Source organism: Medicago truncatula, chromosome 5 (genome assembly GCF_003473485.1).
Source record: "Medicago truncatula cultivar Jemalong A17 chromosome 5, MtrunA17r5.0-ANR, whole genome shotgun sequence".
Classification (NCBI taxonomy): Eukaryota; Viridiplantae; Streptophyta; class Magnoliopsida; order Fabales; family Fabaceae; genus Medicago; species Medicago truncatula.
This window is the reverse complement of record NC_053046.1, coordinates 29,205,081-29,228,534: the sequence shown is the minus strand read 5'-3', so window position 1 is coordinate 29,228,534 and position 23,454 is coordinate 29,205,081. Positions and strand designations below refer to the sequence as shown.

The 23,454-nt window shown below is 33.5% G+C and overlaps 2 protein-coding genes across 2 annotated transcripts; both read left to right on the top strand.

Annotated features, from left to right (window-relative positions):
* The first annotated feature begins 1,251 nt into the window (after positions 1-1,251).
* LOC112422137 (ATP-dependent DNA helicase PIF1-like) lies at positions 1,252-6,178 on the top strand. Its single transcript, XM_039834714.1, has 3 exons — positions 1,252-1,591; positions 2,290-3,584; positions 6,140-6,178. The coding sequence occupies exons 1-3, from the start codon at positions 1,252-1,254 to the stop codon at positions 6,176-6,178; spliced, it is 1,674 nt and encodes a 557-aa protein (XP_039690648.1).
* Positions 6,179-21,093: 14,915 nt separating this feature from the next.
* LOC11437135 (uncharacterized) lies at positions 21,094-22,765 on the top strand. Its single transcript, XM_003615236.4, has one exon. The coding sequence runs from the start codon at positions 21,291-21,293 to the stop codon at positions 22,341-22,343; it is 1,053 nt and encodes a 350-aa protein (XP_003615284.1). The 5' UTR covers positions 21,094-21,290; the 3' UTR covers positions 22,344-22,765.
* The last annotated feature ends 689 nt before the right edge of the window (positions 22,766-23,454 follow it).

Sequence of the window (23,454 nt, the reverse complement as noted above, 5' to 3'; positions counted from 1 at the left end):
TCCATGTCATTATTCTTTTTTGTTAAATTTGAAAATAAATTAAATAATAAAAAATTCCAATTTTCATTTTGAAATATGACGAAAAAAATTGAAAATTAGTGTTTTTAAAATTTAGAAATAAATTTAAGAAAAATAAAATTGAAAATTATATAATCTCAAAATTTATAACTTTTGAAAATATCATTTAATTTTCAGAATTAAAAAAAATGAATTTTCGAAAATTTAATTTTCAGTTTTTTAAATTTTAAAAAAATGAATTTTCAGAATTTTGAAAAATATATATTTTTAATTAAAAATCGAAAATTTAATTTTCTGATTTTTTTAATTTAAAAAAAAATTAATTTTCAGAATTTTGAAGAAAAAAAATTAATTAAAAATCGAAAATTTTAATTTTCAGTTTCTTTTTCCGATTTTTTTATTTTTTATATTTATTTTCCGATTTTTCAATTTAAAAAATTAATTTTTAGAATTTTGAAAAAAAATAAAAAAAATAAATTATGTGGCATGCCACGTCAGCGCCACGTGCCATGTGGTGGTGCCCGTCCCTTCTTTCCTTGCATGGACAGGGGCAGACGTACGAAATATTATCCGAAGGATTATAAAGGAACTACGGCGATAGACGAGGGCTACCCGAGGTACATACGTCACGATTTTGGGATACATGTTGACAAGCAGAGGGTCCTATTGGATAATCGCTATGTCGTCCCATACAATCCACATCTTCTCATTAGATACGGAGGTTGTGTAAATGTGGAATGTTGTAACAAATCCAACTCCGTCAAGTACCTTTTCAAATACGTGAACAAAGTTCCTGATAAGGCATTGATGCAGTTGTCTGTTGACGGTGACAATCGTGATAAGTCCAAGCCGGTTGATGAAATAAAGCAGTATTACGATTGTCGTTATGTTTCACCTTGCGAGGCTGTTTGAAGGATATTTGCTTTTGATATACACCATAAATGGCCTCATGTTCTCAAACTAACGTTTCACTCGCATAATGAACAATCAGTACTATATGATGGTGATCATGACATCGAGGACGTGGTGATGTATAACAAGGAAGCATATACCATGTTTCTCGCGTGGTTTGAAGCAAATCGTCAGTATGCAGGCGGTCGCGATCTAATGTATGCTGAATTTCCAACAAGATTTACTTATGAGAAGAAGGACAAACAGTGGCAGCCACGTAAACTAGGATATCAAATTGGAAGGCTTCATTACACGCCGCCTGGTATATGTGAGTTGTAGTACATGAGGATACTATTGACTGTTGAGTTGTACTACATGAGGATACTATTGACCGTTAAGAAGGGCTGCATGAGATATAGATGCATAAAAACGATTAATGGACATACCTATGACACGTTCCAGGAAGCACGCTCTGCTTTAGGATTACTTGATGGCGACAGAGAGTTTATAGATGGTATCACGGAAAATGGTGAGTTAGGTTCGGGCCATCAATTGCGTTGGTTGTTTGTGCATCTCTTAACCACTAGGACAATGACGAGCCCTGATATAGTATGGGATGCGGCATGGCAGTTACTGTCCGATGATATCTTATTTGAACGTAGGAAGCGTCTGAATATTCTAGGTAATGTTTATTGTACTTATTACGAAATCTATGCACCATTTTTTGTTTTGTTTACGATCTAATTTTTGCATTTTTTTTCTCTGTCTAAAAAGGCACATTTTAGAAAATTGGTTAACATAGTCCCGTTCAAAGTATTGTATGCCTATCTCAATAAATATATTTATCTATTTAAGTAGTGATAATAAACAAATACAATATTCTTTCAAAAATAATAATAAACAAATACACTGTTAATTTGATTATACACTATTAAATAAATATATTTATCTACTGTCAACGCCACAAAACTGTCATATATAGCTTTCCACTATGTATATCTTGATTAATTTGTTCACATTTTTTGTTTTTTAATTGATTACCTTTTCACGTTATCTAGATTAGTGAGCATTCATGACATCATTTTGTAGCAGTTCCTATATCTATTTATTTTCGCTTTAAATAAATAATGGCTTGGGAAATCCTTTACAAATAAGCTTATTTTTTTAGTTTGAGTTAAGCTGAAAAAAGCTTTTTCGATTAAGAATTGAGTCGTGACTTTAATATCATTTTTTCTGTTGCATTGCATATATTCTCTTACTATCGTTTTTCTTTAGGTGTTCATATTAATTTCGTGACTTTACATTTAATATGTAGATATGCGTATCAGTGGCGATGACTTGAGGAACATGTGTTTGATTGAAATTGAAATGCTGCTTCAGGAAAACGGACGTCGCTTACTGACTTCAAATCTATGCTCAGGCCAAACGCAGCAGACATGCCAACTTTAACAAACAAGCTTATCATTGATGAGCTAAATTACAACAAAGTTGAACTGGAAAAGACACACGCTGATATGTTACTGATGCTGACTGATGAACAAAGATGTGTGCATGACAAGATCATGGAGTCTGTTGGTTCTGATGACAGTGGTTTCTTTTTCTTATATGGTTACGGTGGTACTGGAAAAACCTTTATATGGAAAAGATTGTCGGCTGCTGTTAGATCGAAGGGGTTAATTGTATTGAATGTTGTATCCGATGGTATAGCGGCTTTTCTATTACCAGGTGGAAGAACCGCGCACTCCACGCCGACAGTCCCTATTGAGATTAATGAGGCGTCATCGCTTACGATGGAAAAGGATAGTCCTAGGGCAAACCTGATGCGTGCTGCAAAGTTGATAATTTGGGATGAGGCTCCAATGATGCACCGATGGTGTTTTGAGGCAGTTGACCGATCATTGCGTGATATCATGTCCAAGAATGATCCCCTAAACGCGCTTAAACCTTTTGGTGGAATGACAGTAGTTTTAGGTGGTGATTTTAGGCAGATATTGCATGTTGTCCGAGGAGGAACAAGGCCGGATATTGTTGATGCCTCGGTCAATTCATCAAAGATATGGGCTTATTGTAATGTGTTGAGGCTTACCGTTAATATGAGATTGGGTGCATCTTCGGTACATGCAGAGCAGGTAGAAATTGCTAATTTTGGCAAGTGGATACTCTCAATTGGAGACGGCAACGATGCTTCGGATGACAATGGTGAAATAAAGGTAGAAACTCCTGAAGATTTGCTGATATCGGACCCAACAAATCCGTTGATGTCACTTATAGACTTTGTGTATCCCGATCTGAATGATAACCTTGGTGACCAACTATTTTTCCAAGAAAGGGGAATACTCGCACCAACGCTTGATTCAGCTGAGCATGTTAACGAATTTATGATGTCGCTGATTCCAAGTGAAGAGAAAGAGTATTTAAGCTCTGATTCTATTTGTAGATCGGGTGAAAATTATGATGTCCAAAGCGAGTGGTTCACACTGGAATTTCTTAATGGTATTAAGAGCTCTGGAATTCCAAATCACAGGTTGAAACTAAAGGTGGGATGTCCAGTTATGCTGATGAGAAACATCGATCAGGCTAATGGACTGTGTAATGGTACTAGGCTGACAGTTACACATCTAGGGAAGAGCACGATAGTTGCTACCGTAATTACAGGAAAAAGGGCAGATACTAGGGTATTCATTCCCAGGATGAATCTTATTCCGAGTGATCCAGGACTACCCTTCAAATTTAGGCGCATGCAATTTCCATTGACGCTTTGTTTTGCAATGACAATAAATAAAAGTCAGCGTCAATCTTTATCTCGAGTGGGGTTTTATCTTCCTAAGCCTGTGTTTACGCATGGACAACTTATGTCGCTGTCTCTCGAGTAACTTCAAGAAAAGGTCTGAAGCTGCTCATCCTGGATGAAGATAATAATGTTTGTAAGGAGACCACAAATGTTGTGTATCGTGAAGTTTTTCAAAAAGTATGATCATTGCTTATGTTTTAGAATTGTTGTTGCTATAATTTATAAAACTAAAGTTGCCTATTATTTGGAAGTCGTTTTATTTTTAATTTCTTTGTAAGGCGTACTGGTCATTATAGACATGCAATTTCTATATAAGCAGATCCTCCTGCCATTGACTATTAATTCATGCACTTTTCATGTTTAACAATCCGCGAAACCTTTTTTTTTACATCGTTGATACCCTAAAATACAATATTTACATTAGACCATTTGTTTTGTAAAAATTAAAAACAAATAACAATCGGTGTTTCTGTAGCCCAAACTATATTTATACACACCCGTAAAAAATTAAACGTTTGCATTTACCGACTACGTGTATGCATGTGACAATGACTATTATATAAAAAAAAATACATATTTTTTAGTTTTTATGATTAATAAAATATATTTTATCAACAAATATTATTACACAGTACGTCGGCGTATTTTTGCAAGAAAGTTACATATGCTAAGTTTAACAATGAGTGCATCTTATACTACAAATAATTAGTACAAGTATAATAATCCAAAATATTTTTATCGTTATATGGAATTTTTAGATATTTCAAAATATATACAAAATTAAGATGATATTTTTTTCATATCGAATTTAAAATCTATACATTTGATCAAAAAAGTTTTTTATTTCCCCGTGCTGGCACGGGTCACTGTACTAGTTTATTGAAATCCAAATCCAATACATCCCATTTAGTCCAATGATATTATTTCTCTTTTGTGATTTTTTTCCTTTTTATATCACGAAAGGTTAAAAAATAATAGGGTTAATGCCTCAAATAGTTTCCGTAATTTGGACAAGTTCTGAAAATAACCCCTATAAAAAAAATAAACCCACAGATTTCACTACTGTAATTTTGAATTCTTCATATTTTAACTCTGGGCATTATTTTCAAACTTCCACTAATAACTCTTTCAACAAGACGATGATAAAATATGAAAAATCTACAATTACAAATGTCCTCTCGAAAAAAAATTACAGAGGTGGAATCTGTTTTTTTTTCCTTTTTTCTTTTTCTTATAAGGCTATTTTATGACACCGCCGAAATGATAGAGACAATTTGAGCTATTAACCCAGAATTATAAAAAGTTGGTAAAAAGCGGTTGAATTCTTATGATTAGAATATTTTACGTGACCCTGTTACTAACACTTTGTTTGGTTGGAAAGAAATTGTGAAGAGAGAGTTAGCAAAGAGAGAAGTTGAAGAGAGATGTTGTACTTCTCTTGTTTGGTGTGCAAAGAAATATGAGAGAGATCCAAATATTGCGGGTCCCACAGCTTTTTGCAATCTTCTCTCTTGTGGGAAGAAATGGGATGGATGGCTGCTATTTTGCTGTATTTCCATGTATACCCTTTGTCCACTTTTTGTAAATTAACAACATAATTAAGCCACTGGTATATGAAAATCGTCTCTGAGAAAGAAAAAAATAAAAGTATGAATTGCAACAAAAAGTTTAAACAAGACTAACACAATAATGGTAATTTTTTTTTACGAACAAGTACAATTTTTGATGAAAATAATAGTATATTGTAGTATTTATGTGATGATGAATAAACTGCTAAGAAAAACATGCCAAATATCTTTCCCTCAAAATATCCTTTTAAAAAACATTGTCACAAACACGTAACATAATTAGATGGTAATTTAAGTAATTATTTTAATTTTAATAGAAAATTTAAAATCAATTAACAAACAACTTTTTGACTTTGTTTTAAAAAAATGGGTACAAAATGATTTTTTAGATAGGGACATTTTTGTCAACTCATAAAATCATCCAACTTCTCTCTTTTCAATCTCTCTTCTATCTCTCTTATATCAAACAATACATCAAGTCTACTCTATTTCTCTCATATTTCTCTCTTCCCATACTCTCTCTCACCTCTTTCTCTCTTCACAATTTCTCTTCCAAACCAAACACACCCTAAGTGTGTTAAAAAAGACAAATTCAAGACATTGATGTAGTGAAGAGACATTTAAACATAATTGATGGAGAAAGCATGATCTTTGCTACATATATTTAACTAATATAAATAGATCATAATGTTCGTTACATACAAAGAGAAAAAAATATGACTGAAATTCTCAAGTTATTTTATGCTATGATCCTATTTGCTTCGCTATTTCTTGTAGCAATGGAAATTGGTGGTCAGTCATTTTTAAGAGTTCGTGTTTAATTTGTACACAATCAATAATCATATTCTTATACTTTTTTTTTTCTTTACAGAAAGTTTTGGATGTACTGAACACAGACATTGTGAAATAGCTATGTGTAAATTTCCTTTTATTGTGAGGTGTAGTATGAACGAATGTAATTGTGAACGTGTACACTATCTAATATAAGTGGAGCATACCTACGGGAATACACAAATGCCATGAGGGGAAAAAGAATTTTTTCACATGTCCAAACAAAATATATTTTGCTAGAATATTGAAGAGTTGTTATCTAATTATTGTGATCGCATCTAATAACTGTTTTATATTTACTTTCCAAATCTATAAAACATTCTAGTTATGGTTTTGTACTCTAATATTGATGGTAATGAAATGGAATATGACAACAAAGAATATTATTTGGATTGTCTTCTTCTTTTTGGAGGTATCAACACATTATTTGCAATTAAGACATATCACATTTTCTTTTCAACATCACCTTCCCTAAAATATCTTTAAAAATTTAGCTAAAAAAATACATTTTATGTTACTTCAAAACATATAATTATTTTTGTCATAATATTGTTATACTTGTGATTTTTCTTACGCTTCAATTTATACTTATTTAACTTTAAATTGTTAATAACATTAAATTTTTTGTTTGCTTTTAAAATATATGAAAAACTGGATCATCACCAAAAAATATAGTTAGCCATTGCGAATAATTATGTAAGTGTTAGTTGATTGTTTATTTTGGTGTCATCTCCAATTTCTTAAAATGTTGTATGACTATATAGAATAAGTATAATTATTATTATTTTTTTGTGTTATATGTTTATAGAAAATTATCATGTATTCTACTTTCAAATTTATCATAAGTATAAAATGTGATGTAAATTTTATATAAATAACTAGAAGGTATCAGTGAAAATATAGAGCAATTGTTTTTATGTATGTTTTTAAACATTGAGTTTGGTTAACTTTAAAATTTGAGCAATAAGCGAGAGGTTACATAATAAAATACTATGAAAATAATGAATGTAGTAAATAATATATTTGCTATTTATGGTCACTCAACAACTACACAATTGGTATAACTTTAAATTTTATACATTATGTCTATATAATTTGTACACAACATCGTCATATAGACAAATATATTTACAAGAATATGAAAAATAAAAATATAGAGTTAGATTAACTAGTTAACTATTTGGTATTACCAAATAGTTAATCTAAGAGAGATGTCACAATTAGATATTTGAAGAACTGTTATGCTGCCACGGAAGAGCCCTTCATTAAGGTGGTGTTTAGGGCTACGAAAAAGAAGAAATATAAGGTTTTTCAAATTCATAATATTCGATCCAAGAATAGACCATCATATTGATTCACCATCATGATGTGGCAACTCGATGTGGCAACTACCAGAACATCTATGTTAGGTGGTGAGTAGATCTTTGGGGCAAGATTTCTTCACCATCATGATGTTAGCTAGACAAATCATTTTTTTTGGGGCTCTTCCTAAGTTGCAAGTCTATTCCCTATGGCTGGTTTTCATTTCTTCTATGTTAGATCATATTATTAGTTGAGTATGTATCTTGAATTGGAGTAAATAAATATCCCTAATAAAAATTTGAGGTTAAAGTCGCTTTTGCAGAAAGTCATCTATATATGTTTATCATATTGAATATACTTATTATGACAAATTAAACAGCGATGAGAATAATTGCAAAATAGACAAGCTTGAGATACTGAAAATCACAATAATTCAATTCATTTGTTTGATTGAGATCATCAACAAATTAATTGATTGCAAACAAAATCATTTTATTATGAAAATTAATCATTTTATATTTTTAAAGTATTATATATATATATATATATATATATATATATATATATATATATATATATATATATATAGAACTTCTACGGTACACCTCAAAAATTTACTTCATAAATTTATATATTAAAGATCATTATATATATATATATATATATATATATATATATATATATATATATATAGGCAAATTCTATGGTACACTCAAAGTACCGGTACACCAAATCATCAAATTCATATTGAAACGAGTTATTTTTTCGAAGAAAAAGAATTGTTTTCTATCATTAACAATTACAATAATTAGATCTTAATTCAAGTTCAACTTTTTAAATTAACGAATTGGTTCATGAACGAAGTTCAATGAATCAATTGTTGAGTCAAACCTCGAACTTTGTTCAAGTTGGTTCGGTTCATTGTCATTCTTATTGGCCATTCATGAAGAAGTTCTATTGTGTATGGCACCTTCATTTCTTCTATTAATCTGACTATGCCATGATTCTCAACTGCATGTTCCTCGTCTTCTTCCGTATCATCATTACTTTTCCCATTTTTCTCTTCATCACTTATCATATCATCGTGTTCATCTAGAAAGGTTTAAGTGTCTGATTAAATTTTCATGTGTTTTTTGGTATAAATGAATTGTGAACTCATATGTTCGATAAGACATGCTAAATTATAAATTCTTTCCGTATTTCTCTGCATATTGATCATGGACTGATGCATGAACAGGTTCAAATCATCCTTTATTTTTTATAATCTTTGATCCTCAAGAGGATGTTGAGGGTACTAGTGATATGCTTGATATTCATGGTAAGTATAAAAGCTGTTATAACCAATGTCAAACATGGTTTTATCTGCTCTAGAGAATTCGCAATGGACATGACTAACATAAATATTTTCTTTGACTAGTTAAGATGGGTTAAATGCAAGCTTAATGACTAAAATATGTGGACGAAATCAACGACAACATCGTCATTTTGATAAAGAGGATTTTAATATGCTCGCATAGTAGTAAGTATGTCAATTTTAATTAAAAAAGGTTAAAATATTGAATCCATAAAGACTGCATTTTGTTTTGACCTTTCTTATTTTACATTATTCTAAATCAAAGTTCGAAAGTAGATTTGTTTGAGAAATTGTTTGTGAAAATATTAACAACAAGATTGTCTTGTGATTAAACATCACTATCTATTCATTCAATAGTTCCTATTGATCGATTATATACTTTATAAGATTAAAATATAACTCCATCTATTATGTTGCCATGTTTGGCTAACTACGGCGAAATCTATAGCATTAATCAACTTGTAATGCTAAGCAATATAGTCTATTGATCAATTGCACGTCGGAAAAAATATTAAGAACGAAACTAAATCAAAGATTATATTGAATAATAGATTGTATACAACCATTTAGATCAAGAGTAATACATTAAAATCCTAGTTATCTAAATCTAATCCCAACAGAAAGAGAAATTTAGTTATCCATGAGTGGAATACCTACTAGAAAGAAGAATAAAAAAGAAAGCACGCATATTGCTTGAAATCAAGATATAAAAGGCTTCAAATGGTGCAAGCTTGTTTCTTCATGTCTTTTTCTCTGGTTTAAGGCTTGGTATGTGATATCCCTTTGTAGAATCTCATTTATACAAAGAGTTACTATTTTTTTGGGAAAAGTTACAATCACCAACAAGTCAAGGTTGCTTCAAGTGAAGGGAAAAATTAGCTATTCTTTGGAAGTCATTAACATCGCCTTACTTTGTTGGATGATGAAGTGTTTGCTCGTCCAATGAACTGCTCTAGCTTTTCCCCTTCGAACTCAACGTTTTCTGCTCGCCCAACGAAGCTCCTTACCCAAAAACACTTGATCTTTTTGACTTGGCTCATGTTCACCTCGCTTAACTAAGTGGCTTGTATTCAAATTCTTTATTCATTGATATTTCATATCAACAACTTATAAAATGGATGGAAAATTGATCATATAGTGGATGAACTGGCATAAAAATACATTTTAAGTATTTGCACTAATTTTGGGGATTTTTACTTAGATTACTTGCAAAATAAGTTAATAAGTGCTATGAATATTAACATGATGCAGGTATAGGTGTAAGCTCCTTAAGTTGACTGGGTTGTGGTTGTGATAATGAAGATGTGATTTTAGGTTAGAATATGGTGAGAAAGGGGAGTGAGAAGTTAACCGGTAATAAAGGGGGGTGTAAGCTCTCTCTCTCTCTCTCTCTCTCTCTCTCTCTCATCTTTGTTGCAGTTTCCACTGATATTTTTCTTTCCCTCCACCGATCAATATGATGGTTGTTGTTAACCGGTAATAAAAAATTCATTAAAGCATTATAGTAATTGTTTTCAAAATTCATGGATCACTTAATCAAAATAGAAAATTGAATGTGATAACAACAAAGAAATTGATATAAAAATGAATAATAATTACCGATTGGGATTTTTAAAATATTTCAATTTTCGGGTTGTATATTGGGAGCATAAGAAAATACCCCACGTATTATTTTTCTCAAATGCAACAAAATCTTTTTTCCTCATCTCTTTCTTCTCCTAATTTATTTTTCTCTTCATCATCTCCAATTTTTGTTTTATTACTCATTTTCTTTATCTTCCTTTAAAGGCGGTGCAAAGCGATGATGATATATTTAAAGGAGATCATGGATTGGGTTGCAGAAGCGGATCTAGTTGGTTTTGAATTAGTTTTGGGACTGGGTTGGGTTGTAGAGTTTGCAAGAGAATAAGATGAATTCATCCGGACGAACCGACATGAACCAGGAAAACTCGGTTAAAATCGACGAACCGGCGGTTTAATGAGCAGATTACAATTTTTTTTTTTATTGAACAACTATATCAAGTTGATTTTGAATTAGTTTTGGGACTGAGTTGGGTTGTAGAGTTGCAAGAGAATAAGATGAATCCATCCAGACGAACCAACATGAACCGGGAAAACTCGGTTAAAATCAGCGAATCGGCGATTTAATGAGCAAATCGGGTTGCAATTTTTTTTAACAGACATACAAGCAGACTCAAACTTATGAAAGGCACCATCACCACTGCACCACTGCTACTCATAGTGATAAATGTTTCATTCATATTAACTATATATTATTTCAAAATACCATATACTATCTCCGTCCCTAATTATAAGACCCTTTTGAGAATTTTTTTTGTCCCTTTTTATAAGACCCTTTTCCTATTTCCAACTACATTAATTATTTCTTTACATGCATGCCCTTATTTATTATACATCTTTTTCTTCAATCAGCAATAAATAACATGTTGAAAACATAAATCAACCCTCTCTCTTAAAGGATAAAATTGTAAAAACAATAGTAATTACAAACATATTTAATACAAATATCCACTATTTTAATTCCCGTTATTTTTTCAAAATGACCCTATAATTAGGGACAGTGGAAGTAATAAAATACACCATTTCAATTCACATTTTAACTTGTATTTTGTCTCTTTTTTTTCATAACTTGTATTTTGTCTTTCTTAGAAGAAAAAAAAACATGTATTCTCTTTTTATTTTTTATTTTATCATCATAATATATTGTACAAGTATACTTTTCTATTTTTTCAAAGTGTTTCGAATTTAATATATGCACACACACACATATATGTGTATATATATATATATATATATATATATATATATATATATATATATATATATAAAAGAATTAATTTATGTTTTGATCATATAATAATATTAAAGTTGATGGCCTTGAATTTAAAGAACCTATTTGAGAAATCATCTTAATTTATCTGGTGATTTTTTAAAACATTTATTAGTGTTAACTTTTTTTTTTTACTCGAGTCATCTTATTTAATATAAAGATAAAAAAAATTGTGGAGACCGAGTGAAATAACCAAGTCATCTGATTCTTTTATGCAGTTCAACCAACGACTCAGTTGTTTGATCAATAACCAAGTACCCCTGCCGAGTCGATGACTGAGCCGAGTTTTAAAAATATGGATGAATTTTCCATTGAAGAGGAATGATTTTTTTTTAGGAGAGTTAAGAAATTGACTTAATTGATCATATGATCCCTTAACTTAATTTTTTTTCTTCTTCAGAATGGTCCGATAACTAAAAAAACGTCTAAAATTGGTTCCTTATGTATCTTGTCGTTATCTATTTTGGTCCATTTCGTCTCAAATTTGATAATAGTAGAGTTCATAAAGGAACATTTTGAGACGGTTTTTTTAGTTATTGGACCATTCTGAAGAAAAAAAAAAGTTAAGGGACCAAACAGTCAATTAAGTGTTTGAATTTTAAGAGTGAAAGGTGAATTGATATTAGATAATCGTTTTAAGAGTGAAATTTGAATTTTTTTTAGAGTTTTTTTTTTATTTTTGAGTTGATGTATTTATGGTGATTAGATTAGGTGTTGTTGTGGATGGCGGAGGAGGTGTAGTGATGATGATGATGATGGTTGTTAATGAATTTATAAGTTTTTTCTAGGTTTAAGGTTGATGAGGATGATTGTGAAGAAAAGGAGGGAAGAAGATGAAGAAAAAGAAACAAATTAGTCTTGGTAGATCACCGTAAGACACAATATATTTGCATATCCAACATACCTTTTTTTTTTTTTTTTTTTGAAAAGATCAAAGAGTTAAAATAAATAAATAAAATAATAAGAAGTTCTACGATAGATCACCTTCATTGTTAGTTCAACATAAACATTTGAGGTTAAAATTAACAGAGTATAATCAAATTGATTGGCGAAAATAAAGACAACATATCAAGTTATAGAACTTATTTCAAAAAAAATATAAGTTAAGGGAATGAGCGATCAATTTAGCTTAAATTAAACAAAAGTCTTTGAATGTCATGAAAAAGTCTTAGAATTCTAAATGAATACATCTCATTACAATACCCTCCTTATCCCACAATAATTGACCTTTTCAACTTTCAACACAACATTAATCACTTTTTCTTCTTCTTTTGAGTGTACCCTCTAATAAATAATATTTGTATTTCTTACAATTCAATATCTTCAACTTTACTTATGATACCTATAAATATACAAATTCATAGTAAAGATGTTTTAGTTAAAATATTATTCTTTCTTTCTTTTTATATTTATACATTTTTCTTAATTAGGACTCCACCCAATCATAGTTATAAGAAAAAACATTTATTAGATTCATTGAGTACTTAATTTATTTATTTAATATTTTTTTTAAGAAATTTATTTATTCAGTATTATAGACCACATACATAAATTATTCGATAAATCTAAAAAATATTTTTATTGATAATAGTGATGGAATTAATATTTTATTCCATTGTTTGGGTATTATACGATGGAATGGAACAAATTACTTGTTCCATTGAATAGTACAATATACCATTTTTTTTTACAGAATAATATACTAATAGTTTTTTTGAAGGAACAATATACTATTAGTGTTATTTTTTTTACTCTATGGCTTTCGTTGTTATTTTTTTTATACAATATACCTTACAAAAAATTGACGCAACGCAACAATATACCTTCAGTTTTTATTTATTTATATTTTCTATGAAAATATACCTTAGTATTATGTTCTTTATTATTTTTTTAAGCTCACGGACATGTTCTTTATTCTTTGATTATTCTTTAAAAAATATACCATCAATTGTGTTACATTTTAATGAAATTATACCTTTAATTATTTTAAAGTATTTTTAAAGAAAATTTAGATTACGAAATTACAAATACTTAAATATTATTTGATATGATTTTATTATAAATTAAGAATGCCCTTTATGTCATTATACATTTATCAGCTAGTTTTACCAAACACTTCAGTTACCTTATAAGCTATCAGTCATCAACTATAAGCTATCAGCTATAAGCTATAAACTATCAGTCATCAGCTATAAGCTATAAGCTAGCTTATCAGCTGTACCACCCCGTTTTCCCAACAACATAAATATAAAAGTAAATCAGAGTTTAACACCTAACGGGCATGTTACACTGCTTTTCAAAAATCCATAAATAGAATAAAGTACTATTTATTAAATTCAACTTTGATAAAATATCAGTTCATTGCAGCGGAAAGTATTTTTCAATGTTAAAACAACTTCCAATAACCCTTGGCACATGGCCTCAACAAAATATCTTTAAAGATAAAAATCCACATTCAACAAGTTCATAATGATACATAAGGAATGAAAACATGACAACAATATCCCATCCCGTTACGTATCAGAGCCCTAAGACACTTGAGCCACCACTTCTAACATTCTTCAATACCTGCAAGTTACCCATACGAAGGGCAACAATTCCAAGCAGAAGGGGTGAGATTCACAAACAATAATAGTAGATATATAAATCATCAACTTAATTAAATAACATAATTAGCATCATATATTCAACAATAATATTCATACTTCTTCATCTTTAAAAACACTTACTAAATCAACCAACGACGACAACAACAACAACAATAACTCACTCAACGACAACCACAATTACAACAACTCCATCTACAACAACACAATCAATCGACAACGACATCAACTACGACAAATTCTCCATCAACAACAACGACAACAACAACATCAAGGTACCACCATTTCCATCGTGTTGAATGACTAAGCATTCCGGGGCATAAGCCCCCAACAATTTGAATGATAACATTTCAGGGCATGAGTCCTCAACAGTTTGAATGACAAGGCATTCCAGGGCATGAGCTCTCAACAATTAGAATGATAACATTCCAGGGCATGAGCCCTCAACAGTTGAATGATAAAGCATTCCAGGGCATGAGCCCTCAACAGTTGAATGACAAGCATTCCAGGGCATAAGCCCTCAACAGTTTATGAGTATACAATAGACTCGACTTGGTGTATATCAACATACAACTTAACTACAACATCAACAACGTGAACAACGACAACTACTACTCAAACAGTGCATATTTAAATATGTCTTACACCTCAACATCTTAACGACTTAGACATCTCTTTATGACTCCAATAACTTGGATCAACACCTTACGACTTGATCGACTCGAACGATTTAACAACTTTGACCAACTTAGGATCTTAATGACATTAATACATCACCAGCAAGGCAGCATCATACAACAATAAGCAGCAAGTCAACAGTAATTCATATTCATCATATACAACAAGTGTAACTCATATCAACATCTTTCATGATATATAATTATTTCCACTTTTGATTCATCAACTTAAATCATGTTATATAATCCACATAATGCATATATTTCACATTAACCAACATTAACCAACATCACCCAACATTAACCAACATTACCCACAACATTAACCAACATTACCCACAACATAGGTTAAATACTCTCAAACACCTTAATTGAACTCATGGTACTTCTAGTTTTGAGCCTTGGAATTATCCCATAAGTTTTGGATTAACTTAGAAATGTTTGTGCTGAATTTTCATAAGATTTCACTAAGACCTCCTTGGAGTATTTTCATCATATCTCAAAAACCAAATATCATTTTCGAGTCAAACCAAAGCCATTGGAAAGCTAACAGAATTATCTACAACTTTCATGTTCACACCAAATGCCAATTCAAAACAGAAACATGTGAAAAAGACGCAAGAACGTGAAACAGGTGATGCTGTCACTGTGCAGCTCGCGAGGCGAGTAAGTTTACTCGCTGTGGCGAGTTGCGACAGACAACTCTACGGGAACAGACCAGTTTCCAGCCAAAAACCCAATTTTTCATCCACCCAAACCCCAAATTTGATAGGAAACTTAACCTATGATTATTCTACAACCTGAACATCAATTCTTAACACAATTTCGATGGTTTCTACACTTTTCAATTCAAAAATCAATAATCAAAACCTAATCCCAATTATCCAACCTAAGAACAACATGTTAAATCACAAATTCAGAATTTATACACTATGATTACTGAATGTTAGTCTCACCCTTACCTTAGATGAAGGACAGAACTCTACAGAAAATCCGGTTCTCTTCACTTGGCTCTCCTCTTGGTTTTCTCTTGCTTTCTCCCAAAACTGATGTAAGTGAAAAGTGAAAACTGTTTCTTTCTGACTTCTCCCTTTTTCTTAACTCCCCACTTATTTCAATTTAACTCCCCAATTAATTCTATTAATTATTAATTAACCCCACAACTCTAATAATTACTAATTCTCACTTATTCTATTAAATAGTAAAATAACTCATTTAATAAAATATAACACACCACATAATCAACATAATTATATAAAAATCATATATAAAAAGACTTTAAATCAACCAATAATGATTAAATAAAATTGGGGCGTTACAATCAGCTATCCGCTATTTTTACCAAACAGAGCCATAAGAGGAGAGGATGGAATGAAATGGTATTGATCCGATCATATTCCATCCCATTCCATCCATTTTTAAAAAATCCAAACAATGGAATATCAATTCATTCCATCCCATTCCATTCCATTCAATCTTAAACTACTAATTCAAACGGAGCCTTAATATTTTGTGGTTTTTTGTAATAGTACTAATAAATCATTTTTTTACCTTTTTCTACCAATATACTCTTATTTATTGCATGAGAATTGTTGTTCCCACATGTGATAAGGCTGTGCCACACTAGTAAAATACGATTTTACCCCCTCGGCAGTTAACTGCCGAGGAATTTGAATTCCGGCTGCAGTTTACTGCCGAGGAAAATGTTTCATCCGATGAAACAACCACCTGCTCCCCCTACACACTATTTTCTTCATCACCTTCATTTCCACCTCCATTCAATCCCAAAATCCATTTTTTTTTAATCAATTCTTGATCCAAAATCATTCAAGCATCAAGCATAGGAGGTATCAACACACTATTGACGTAAAAAAACAGGTATTGAGCATTTTATTCGATTGATTTTTTGGGTGTTTTATGGGTATCTACGTCAGTTACGTAGAACCCTATCATGGGAATCCTCGGCAGTTAACTGCCGAGGGAAACTTCGGTAGTGTAGTGCCGAGGAAAACCTCGGTAGTAAGGTGCCGAGGAACTCTTGGTGAAAAATTTTCACAACGAAAAAATGGCAGCTACTGCCAGATTTTCAATTTTTTTTCTTTTGTTTTTTTTTATTTTAATTCATTATGGCATTGATGTTTATACATTACGTAGTTGTTAATTCATATTTATGTGTTGTTTAATTATAGTAATGGTAGAGAATGCGAAAGATGTTCCGGGAGAGACAAAACAAAATTTTGTCGAAAATTCCGGAGATGTCAAACCGCCTAAGGTTGAAGCGAAACCAAACATTGATGGAGCTTCCGTCCATGTTGAAGCTTCAAAGTATGTTGGCGGCTCCGGTGTCCTCCCACTTCAACCCCACGAGGTCGACACGGCTAAGTTTTTTTCAGACGACGTTAAGACGAAAGATGGAGATGAATTGCTTGAGTGGGTGCGTCGTCAAGCAAATATGACGGGATTTACAATTGTAACACAAATATCAAGCTTGATCAATCCAATGTTCCGGCTAGTGTGTGAAAGGAGTGGAACTCACAAAGTGCCGAAAAAAAATACCGAAGCATGCGAGAACGGGCTCAAGAAAATGTGGGTGCTTGTTCATGATTAGTGGATATCAAAGTAAGCAAACAAAGGAATGAGGATTGAACATTCTTAATGGAGTTCACAACCATCCCATGGAGCCGGCTTTAGAAGGACACATTCTTGCCGGTAGATTAAAGGAGGACGACAAGAAGATTGTACGTGACTTGACCAAGAGCAAGATGCTTCCAAGAAATATTTTGATACATTTGAAGAACCAAAGACCACATTGCATGACAAATGTGAAGCAAGTGTACAATGAACGTCAACAAATATGGAAGGAAAATAGAGGTGACAAGAAACCTTTGCAATTTCTAATCTCGAAGTTGGAGGAGCACAACTATACTTATTACTCAAGAACACAACGTGAAAGTAATACAATTGAAGATATCTTTTGGGCTCATCCAACATCCATTAAGTTGTTTAACAATTTTCCAACGGTTTTGGTTATGGACTCCACCTACAAAACCAACATGTATAGGAGGCCAATGTTTGAGGTGGTTGGGGTCACTTCAACCGATTTGACATATTCGGTTGGGTTTGGATTTATGACACATGAGAAAGAGGAAAACTTTGTTTGGGTTTTAAAAATGTTGCGTAAACTTCTTTCGTCAAAGATGAATATGCCTAAGGTGATTGTTACCGATAGGGATATGTCTTTGATGAAAGCGATTGCACATGTTTTTCCCGAAAGTTATGCAATGAATTGTTACTTTCATGTGCAAGCAAATGTTAAACAAAGGTGTGTCTTAGATTGTAAATATCCTTTGGGTTTTAAAAAGGATGGGAAAGAGGTGAGCAATCGTGATGTGGTCAAGAAGATAATGAAGGCATGGAAAGCTATGGTTGAATCGCCCACTCAACAGTTATATGCAAATGCATTAGTGGAGTTCAAAGATTCATGTAGTGATTTCCCAATTTTTGTAGATTATGCCATGACCACCTTGAATGAAGTGAAGGACAAAATTGTGAGGGCATGGACAGACCATGTGTTGCATCTTAGTTGCAGGACCACAAACAGGGTCAAATCGGCTCATGCTTTATTGAAGAAATACTTGGACAATAGTGTGGGTGATTTGGGTACTTGTTGGGAGAAAATACATGACATGTTGTTGCTTCAGTTCACTGCTATACAAACATCCTTTGGTCAAAGCGTTTGCGTGTTGGAACATAGATTCAAAGATGTCACTTTGTACTCGGGGTTAGGTGGTCATGTGTCTAGATATTCTTTGGACAACATTGCTTTGGAAGAGACACGTTGTAGGGAAACATTGTGCATGGACAATGACATTTGTGGTTGTGTTCAAAGGACATCTTACGGGCTACCATGTGCATGTGAAATTGCTACTAAGCTCCTTCAAGAGAAGCCAATTTTATTGGATGAGATATACCACCATTGGCTAAGGTTATCTATGGGCAAAGAAAGTAACGAAGTTGCTTTTTGTGTCGAGGTTGAGTTGAAGGCTATTGTAGAATGTCTAAAGAAACTCCCTTTCCAAATGAAGCTTGAGGTCAAAGAGGGTTTGCGGCAGTTGGCATTTCCTGAAACCACCTTGATGTCTCCACCACCACGAAAAGTACCAACCAAGGGAGCAAAGAAAAAAGTCGACATTGCGAGGTCTAAAGGAAAAATTACATCGACTAGTCAGATCCCTTCTTCTTGGGAGGTTGTTGATTCCCAAAATCCGGATAGTCAACCGTCACCATCACCAACAACATCATCGTATAAAAGGAAAAAAGGTGCTCGTGTTAGTAAAACATCACTTTCCCCACTTCCACCACCTACTCGGTATCCAAAGCCTAAGGCTATCCCGGTTATGCGTCCTATTGATTATATGCCACACTTCATGCTTCTATTTATTGAAAAAGTGGTGGATGTTATCGGCGATGGACATTGCGGATTCCGGGCTATAGCCGAGTTCATGGGCTTGACCGAAAAAATCATCTCATGATCCGTACACATCTTATTCAAGAGTTGATAGATCATAGAGATGATTATGTTGAAGTATTTGCGGGTGAGGATCGTTATAACTACATTTTAAACGGCTTACATCCTCCCGCAAATACAAAAACTTGTGCACATCTTGTTGATAAGTGGTTGACTTTTCCGGACATGGGACACATTGTTGCTAATTATTACAAAATGTGTGTGGTCGTGTTGACAAATCTTGAAGTTGGAAACTCGGAATCGTTTTTCCCACTAAGAGGACCACCACCGCTGAGTAATCAAAAAACTCCCATCTTGTGCCTTGGGGCAATTCCAAATCATTTCGTGCTTATTTCCTTGAAGAATGGTTGTCCACTACCTCCATCATCTACGGAGTGGCACAATCACAAGAAAGAAGATGCGGTGACTTGGGAAGATGAGTATTTGGATCAACATGAGTTGTTCCGAAAGCTCATGGCTATTGAAAGTGGAAACAAACCGTCCAAACCACAAAAGGAGTCAAACAAAGCGGCGCCTATTTTGTTGGACACTCCCGAAAAACCAAAGCAACAATTTGAGGTTATTGCGGAAGATGAGGAAGATTCTATGTCACTTGATCTTCTCCAATCACTTGGTCTTTAATGAGTGATTTTTTTGTCGGTGTTAGTTCTTTTTTTTTGGTAGAAATTACATCGACGTATATTTTGGGGTCGAAATTGTAACGCCAATTTTTTGTGGCCAATATATAACTAACATTATGTAATTTATATTGATATATATATGATAATATGACTTTTATGTGGTGAAACTAATGCAATACTTATTTATAGCTTATTAATGTTTACGCATTTGATTTATTCGTTATTACATTCCATTTAATTTTGTTCTAATATATGATTCTTTTCTTAAACCTTTTTTCAAGTGAGACATGTCTGAGGTTGCACAAATTGAAGGGCGTGTTAGGTACTCTGCGTTTAAAAAGACGGTTAAGGTTATGATAACGCCGACGGACTCTCTTGACAATTTGAAGGCACAACTTAACACTTATTTTGAGCATCTTGGTGAAAATCAATATACACGTCACTTGTTTGGTCAAATGCCATGCATAGACCTAGGAGAAGATAGAGATGAATACGCATGAAAAACGGCAAGCTATATGCCTTTGCTTATTCGCGACGACAGCGACGTCGGATTTATGTTTTGGAATATGGTGGAAGATAATATATTATATATGTATGTTCGTTCCATTTGCAATTGCGTTGAATGTAAGTAGGGATTTAATTTAATGATGTGTAATGAGTTGTTTAATTATGGACACTTTGTAATGTTTTGATGAATTTCAAACGTTTGTTTAATTTTAACCAAATGTCGGTTTAATTTAATTATGAACAATTGTAAAAGATATTGTACTTATCTTGATTATGTCCGAGTTTCAATCTTGTGTGAATTATTTTGCCTTTGGAAATGTTCTGGTTTAATTACAGGTAAAAACTGGCCGAAAAAATGGCTTGAAAATGTTTAGAATTATGCAGAACCCACTATCTGCATAATCAGTTTTCCTCGGCAGTTAACTGCAACCGGATTTCAAATTCCTCGGGAGACTTGTGTTTCGTGGTAACAAGAGAGAGAGAGAGAGAGAGAGAGAGAGAGAGAGAGAGAGAGAGAGAGAGAGAGAGAGAGAGAGAGTATTTTAGAATGAATGAAGTAAGAACAATTATGCATTTTATTCATAATTGAGTCCAAAGTACTGTTACTACTACAGTACATGCATCAAAATAAGTGAACCCATCCTCCATCAAACCCCATCAATTCACAACCGATAAACATAATTATTTGGGGAGCAACAATTTCTGCAACTTCATTTCATTTCATTTCACTTCCTCAAACAACAAAAATGATGAACGCAACTCGAGCAGAAGCTGAACGGTTACTAGGAATCTCCGAAAAGCTTCTCCAAAACCGAGATCTAATGGGTTCCAAAGAATTCGCAATCCTAGCACAAGAAACCGAACCCCTTCTTGAAGGTTCCGATCAGATCTTAGCAATCATCGACGTTCTCATCGCTTCCGAAAAGCGCGTCAACAACAACCCTGATTGGTACTCCATCCTCCAAATCGATCGCCGATCCGACGACCTCGACCTTATCAAGAAACAATACCGCCGTCTCGCTCTTCTCCTTCATCCCGACAAAAGCCGCTTTCATTTCGCCGATCATGCTTTCAAGCTCGTTGCTGATGCTTGGGCTGTTCTCTCCGATCCGGTAAAGAAATCTCATTATGATAAAGATCTATCTTTTTTCGCTCGGGTTGATTTATCGGTTCCTGGTTGGGTTCAGCAAGATAAGTTACCGGTTCGTAGAACCGGGCCTGGGCCTGTTAATGGGCCCGGTCCACGGAACAGTGCGGCGTCTGCTAGAGAGGAGGTAGCTGCGGATGTTCGGAGAAATGCGACTTTTTGGACGACGTGTCCTTATTGTTACCGTTTGTATGAGTTTCCAAAGGCTTATGAGGGGTTTTGTTTGAGATGTCCTAATTCTAGTTGTGATAAATCATTTCATGGTGTTAATGTTCCGTCTTTGCCGCCGTTAGTTCCGGGGCAAGAGGCTTATTATTGTTGTTGGGGTTTTTTTCCTATGGGGTTTGTGGTTGGAAATGATGGTGCTGAGGAGAAACGGGCTGAGCCGGAGCTGGCGCCGGAGATTGTGGTGGAGCCGGAAGAACCTGCTCCTGTGCCAATATCGGTTCAAGGTGTGTCTGGGTCTTCGCTTCCGAATTGGATGCCAGCGCCTGTGCCGGTGGAGAATGGTGGGAATAATGTAGTGTCGGTGACGGCTACTGTTACTACACCGGTGAGGGTGACTACGAGGTCAGGTGCTGTTACTGGTGGTGTTTCAAATGGTGTTGCTTCTGGTCCGAAGAAGCGTGGAAGGCCGAGGAAGTATTATTAATGTGTTTGGAATTCCTTGAGATCGTAGTGGACCAGAAACAATAATGTTAGAAACTGCGGCTGTGTTCGGTTTTTTTCCGGAGCTGGAATGTGTAAGCGATTTGATAGTTTTAGTTAAGGGCTGAAGCTGGTTTGGTTGGATAGTTTGTAGGTACTGTTCATGTTGTATTGTTTAATAAATTTGTTTTTGTAGATATAGTTAACTTAAGTTGGTATATTTTACTCTTTAGTATTTGCCATTAGGGTCGATTCACCATTTCTGCTAGTTGGTAAGAATGAGAACAATGTGTCAACCTTGAATGTTAGGCTGTTGCAATATGCGTTTCCTTAATGTTTCCTGCGTCTTATTGTGCTGTGGCTTTTCTAAAGTTGCAAATGCAAACTTTTGAGTAATCACATGTTAGTGGCTTTCTTGTTGTGGTATTTTCTAGTGTTATTGATCACAAGACACCATTATATGTATGTAGGAATTGTCTCCATTTCTCAAAAGAGAAATAGAGCGCTGAATTGTGTAGGCACTCATTTTTAAAATTAGTCAAATAATTAGGCCTTTATTCGCCTAAAACTACAATCGTGAACATCTCTACTCTGTCATTTAATTCTGCCAAAATCTTTGTGTATGATATTTGTTACCCTGGGTTGTAAGTGTTCATTCTAGCAAAAAACTGACTTGAGTCTTGGTTTATTCCCTTCTTCGGTCTTGGATCCACCCTTATAATGGCAGGGAGTCATTAATGTTGTGGAGGGAATCATGAGTGCCACATAATTGATAGGCCTACACTCCTGAAACTGATCGGATATGCTCGATTTTGGTCATTGCATTATTAGTCATGTGATTATCTACCTTCATAGTGGTAGTTACCAGGATCTTGCCGATGCGATCTTGGCATAACGCAGTTGGGGTTATAAGTGTGATAACCCTTGGAGATACAAAGTCCCTCTATAAGACAATGAGTGAGTTTCGTTTTCGGACAGTTAGTTAGCTAGTAGTTAAGGTAATTATGAGCTATTTACTACATACTAGTTTTTTTGACAATATATTAGTTACCAGCTGATTCACCATCTAGCCTCTAGGTACTGTTGATGCTGTGTTGTTTAATAATTTTAGTTTT

Coding starts and splice junctions, on each gene's coding strand:
- LOC112422137 (XM_039834714.1), top strand. CDS start 1,252: ATGAGGATACTATTGACTGTTGAGTTGTACTACATGAGGATACTATTG. Junction 1,592..2,289: donor GAAGCGTCTGAATATTCTAG/GTAATGTTTATT, acceptor ATGCTGCTTCAG/GAAAACGGACGTCGCTTACT. Junction 3,585..6,139: donor GAAAAAGGGCAGATACTAGG/GTATTCATTCCC, acceptor TTTTCTTTACAG/AAAGTTTTGGATGTACTGAA.
- LOC11437135 (XM_003615236.4), top strand. CDS start 21,291: ATGATGAACGCAACTCGAGCAGAAGCTGAACGGTTACTAGGAATCTCC.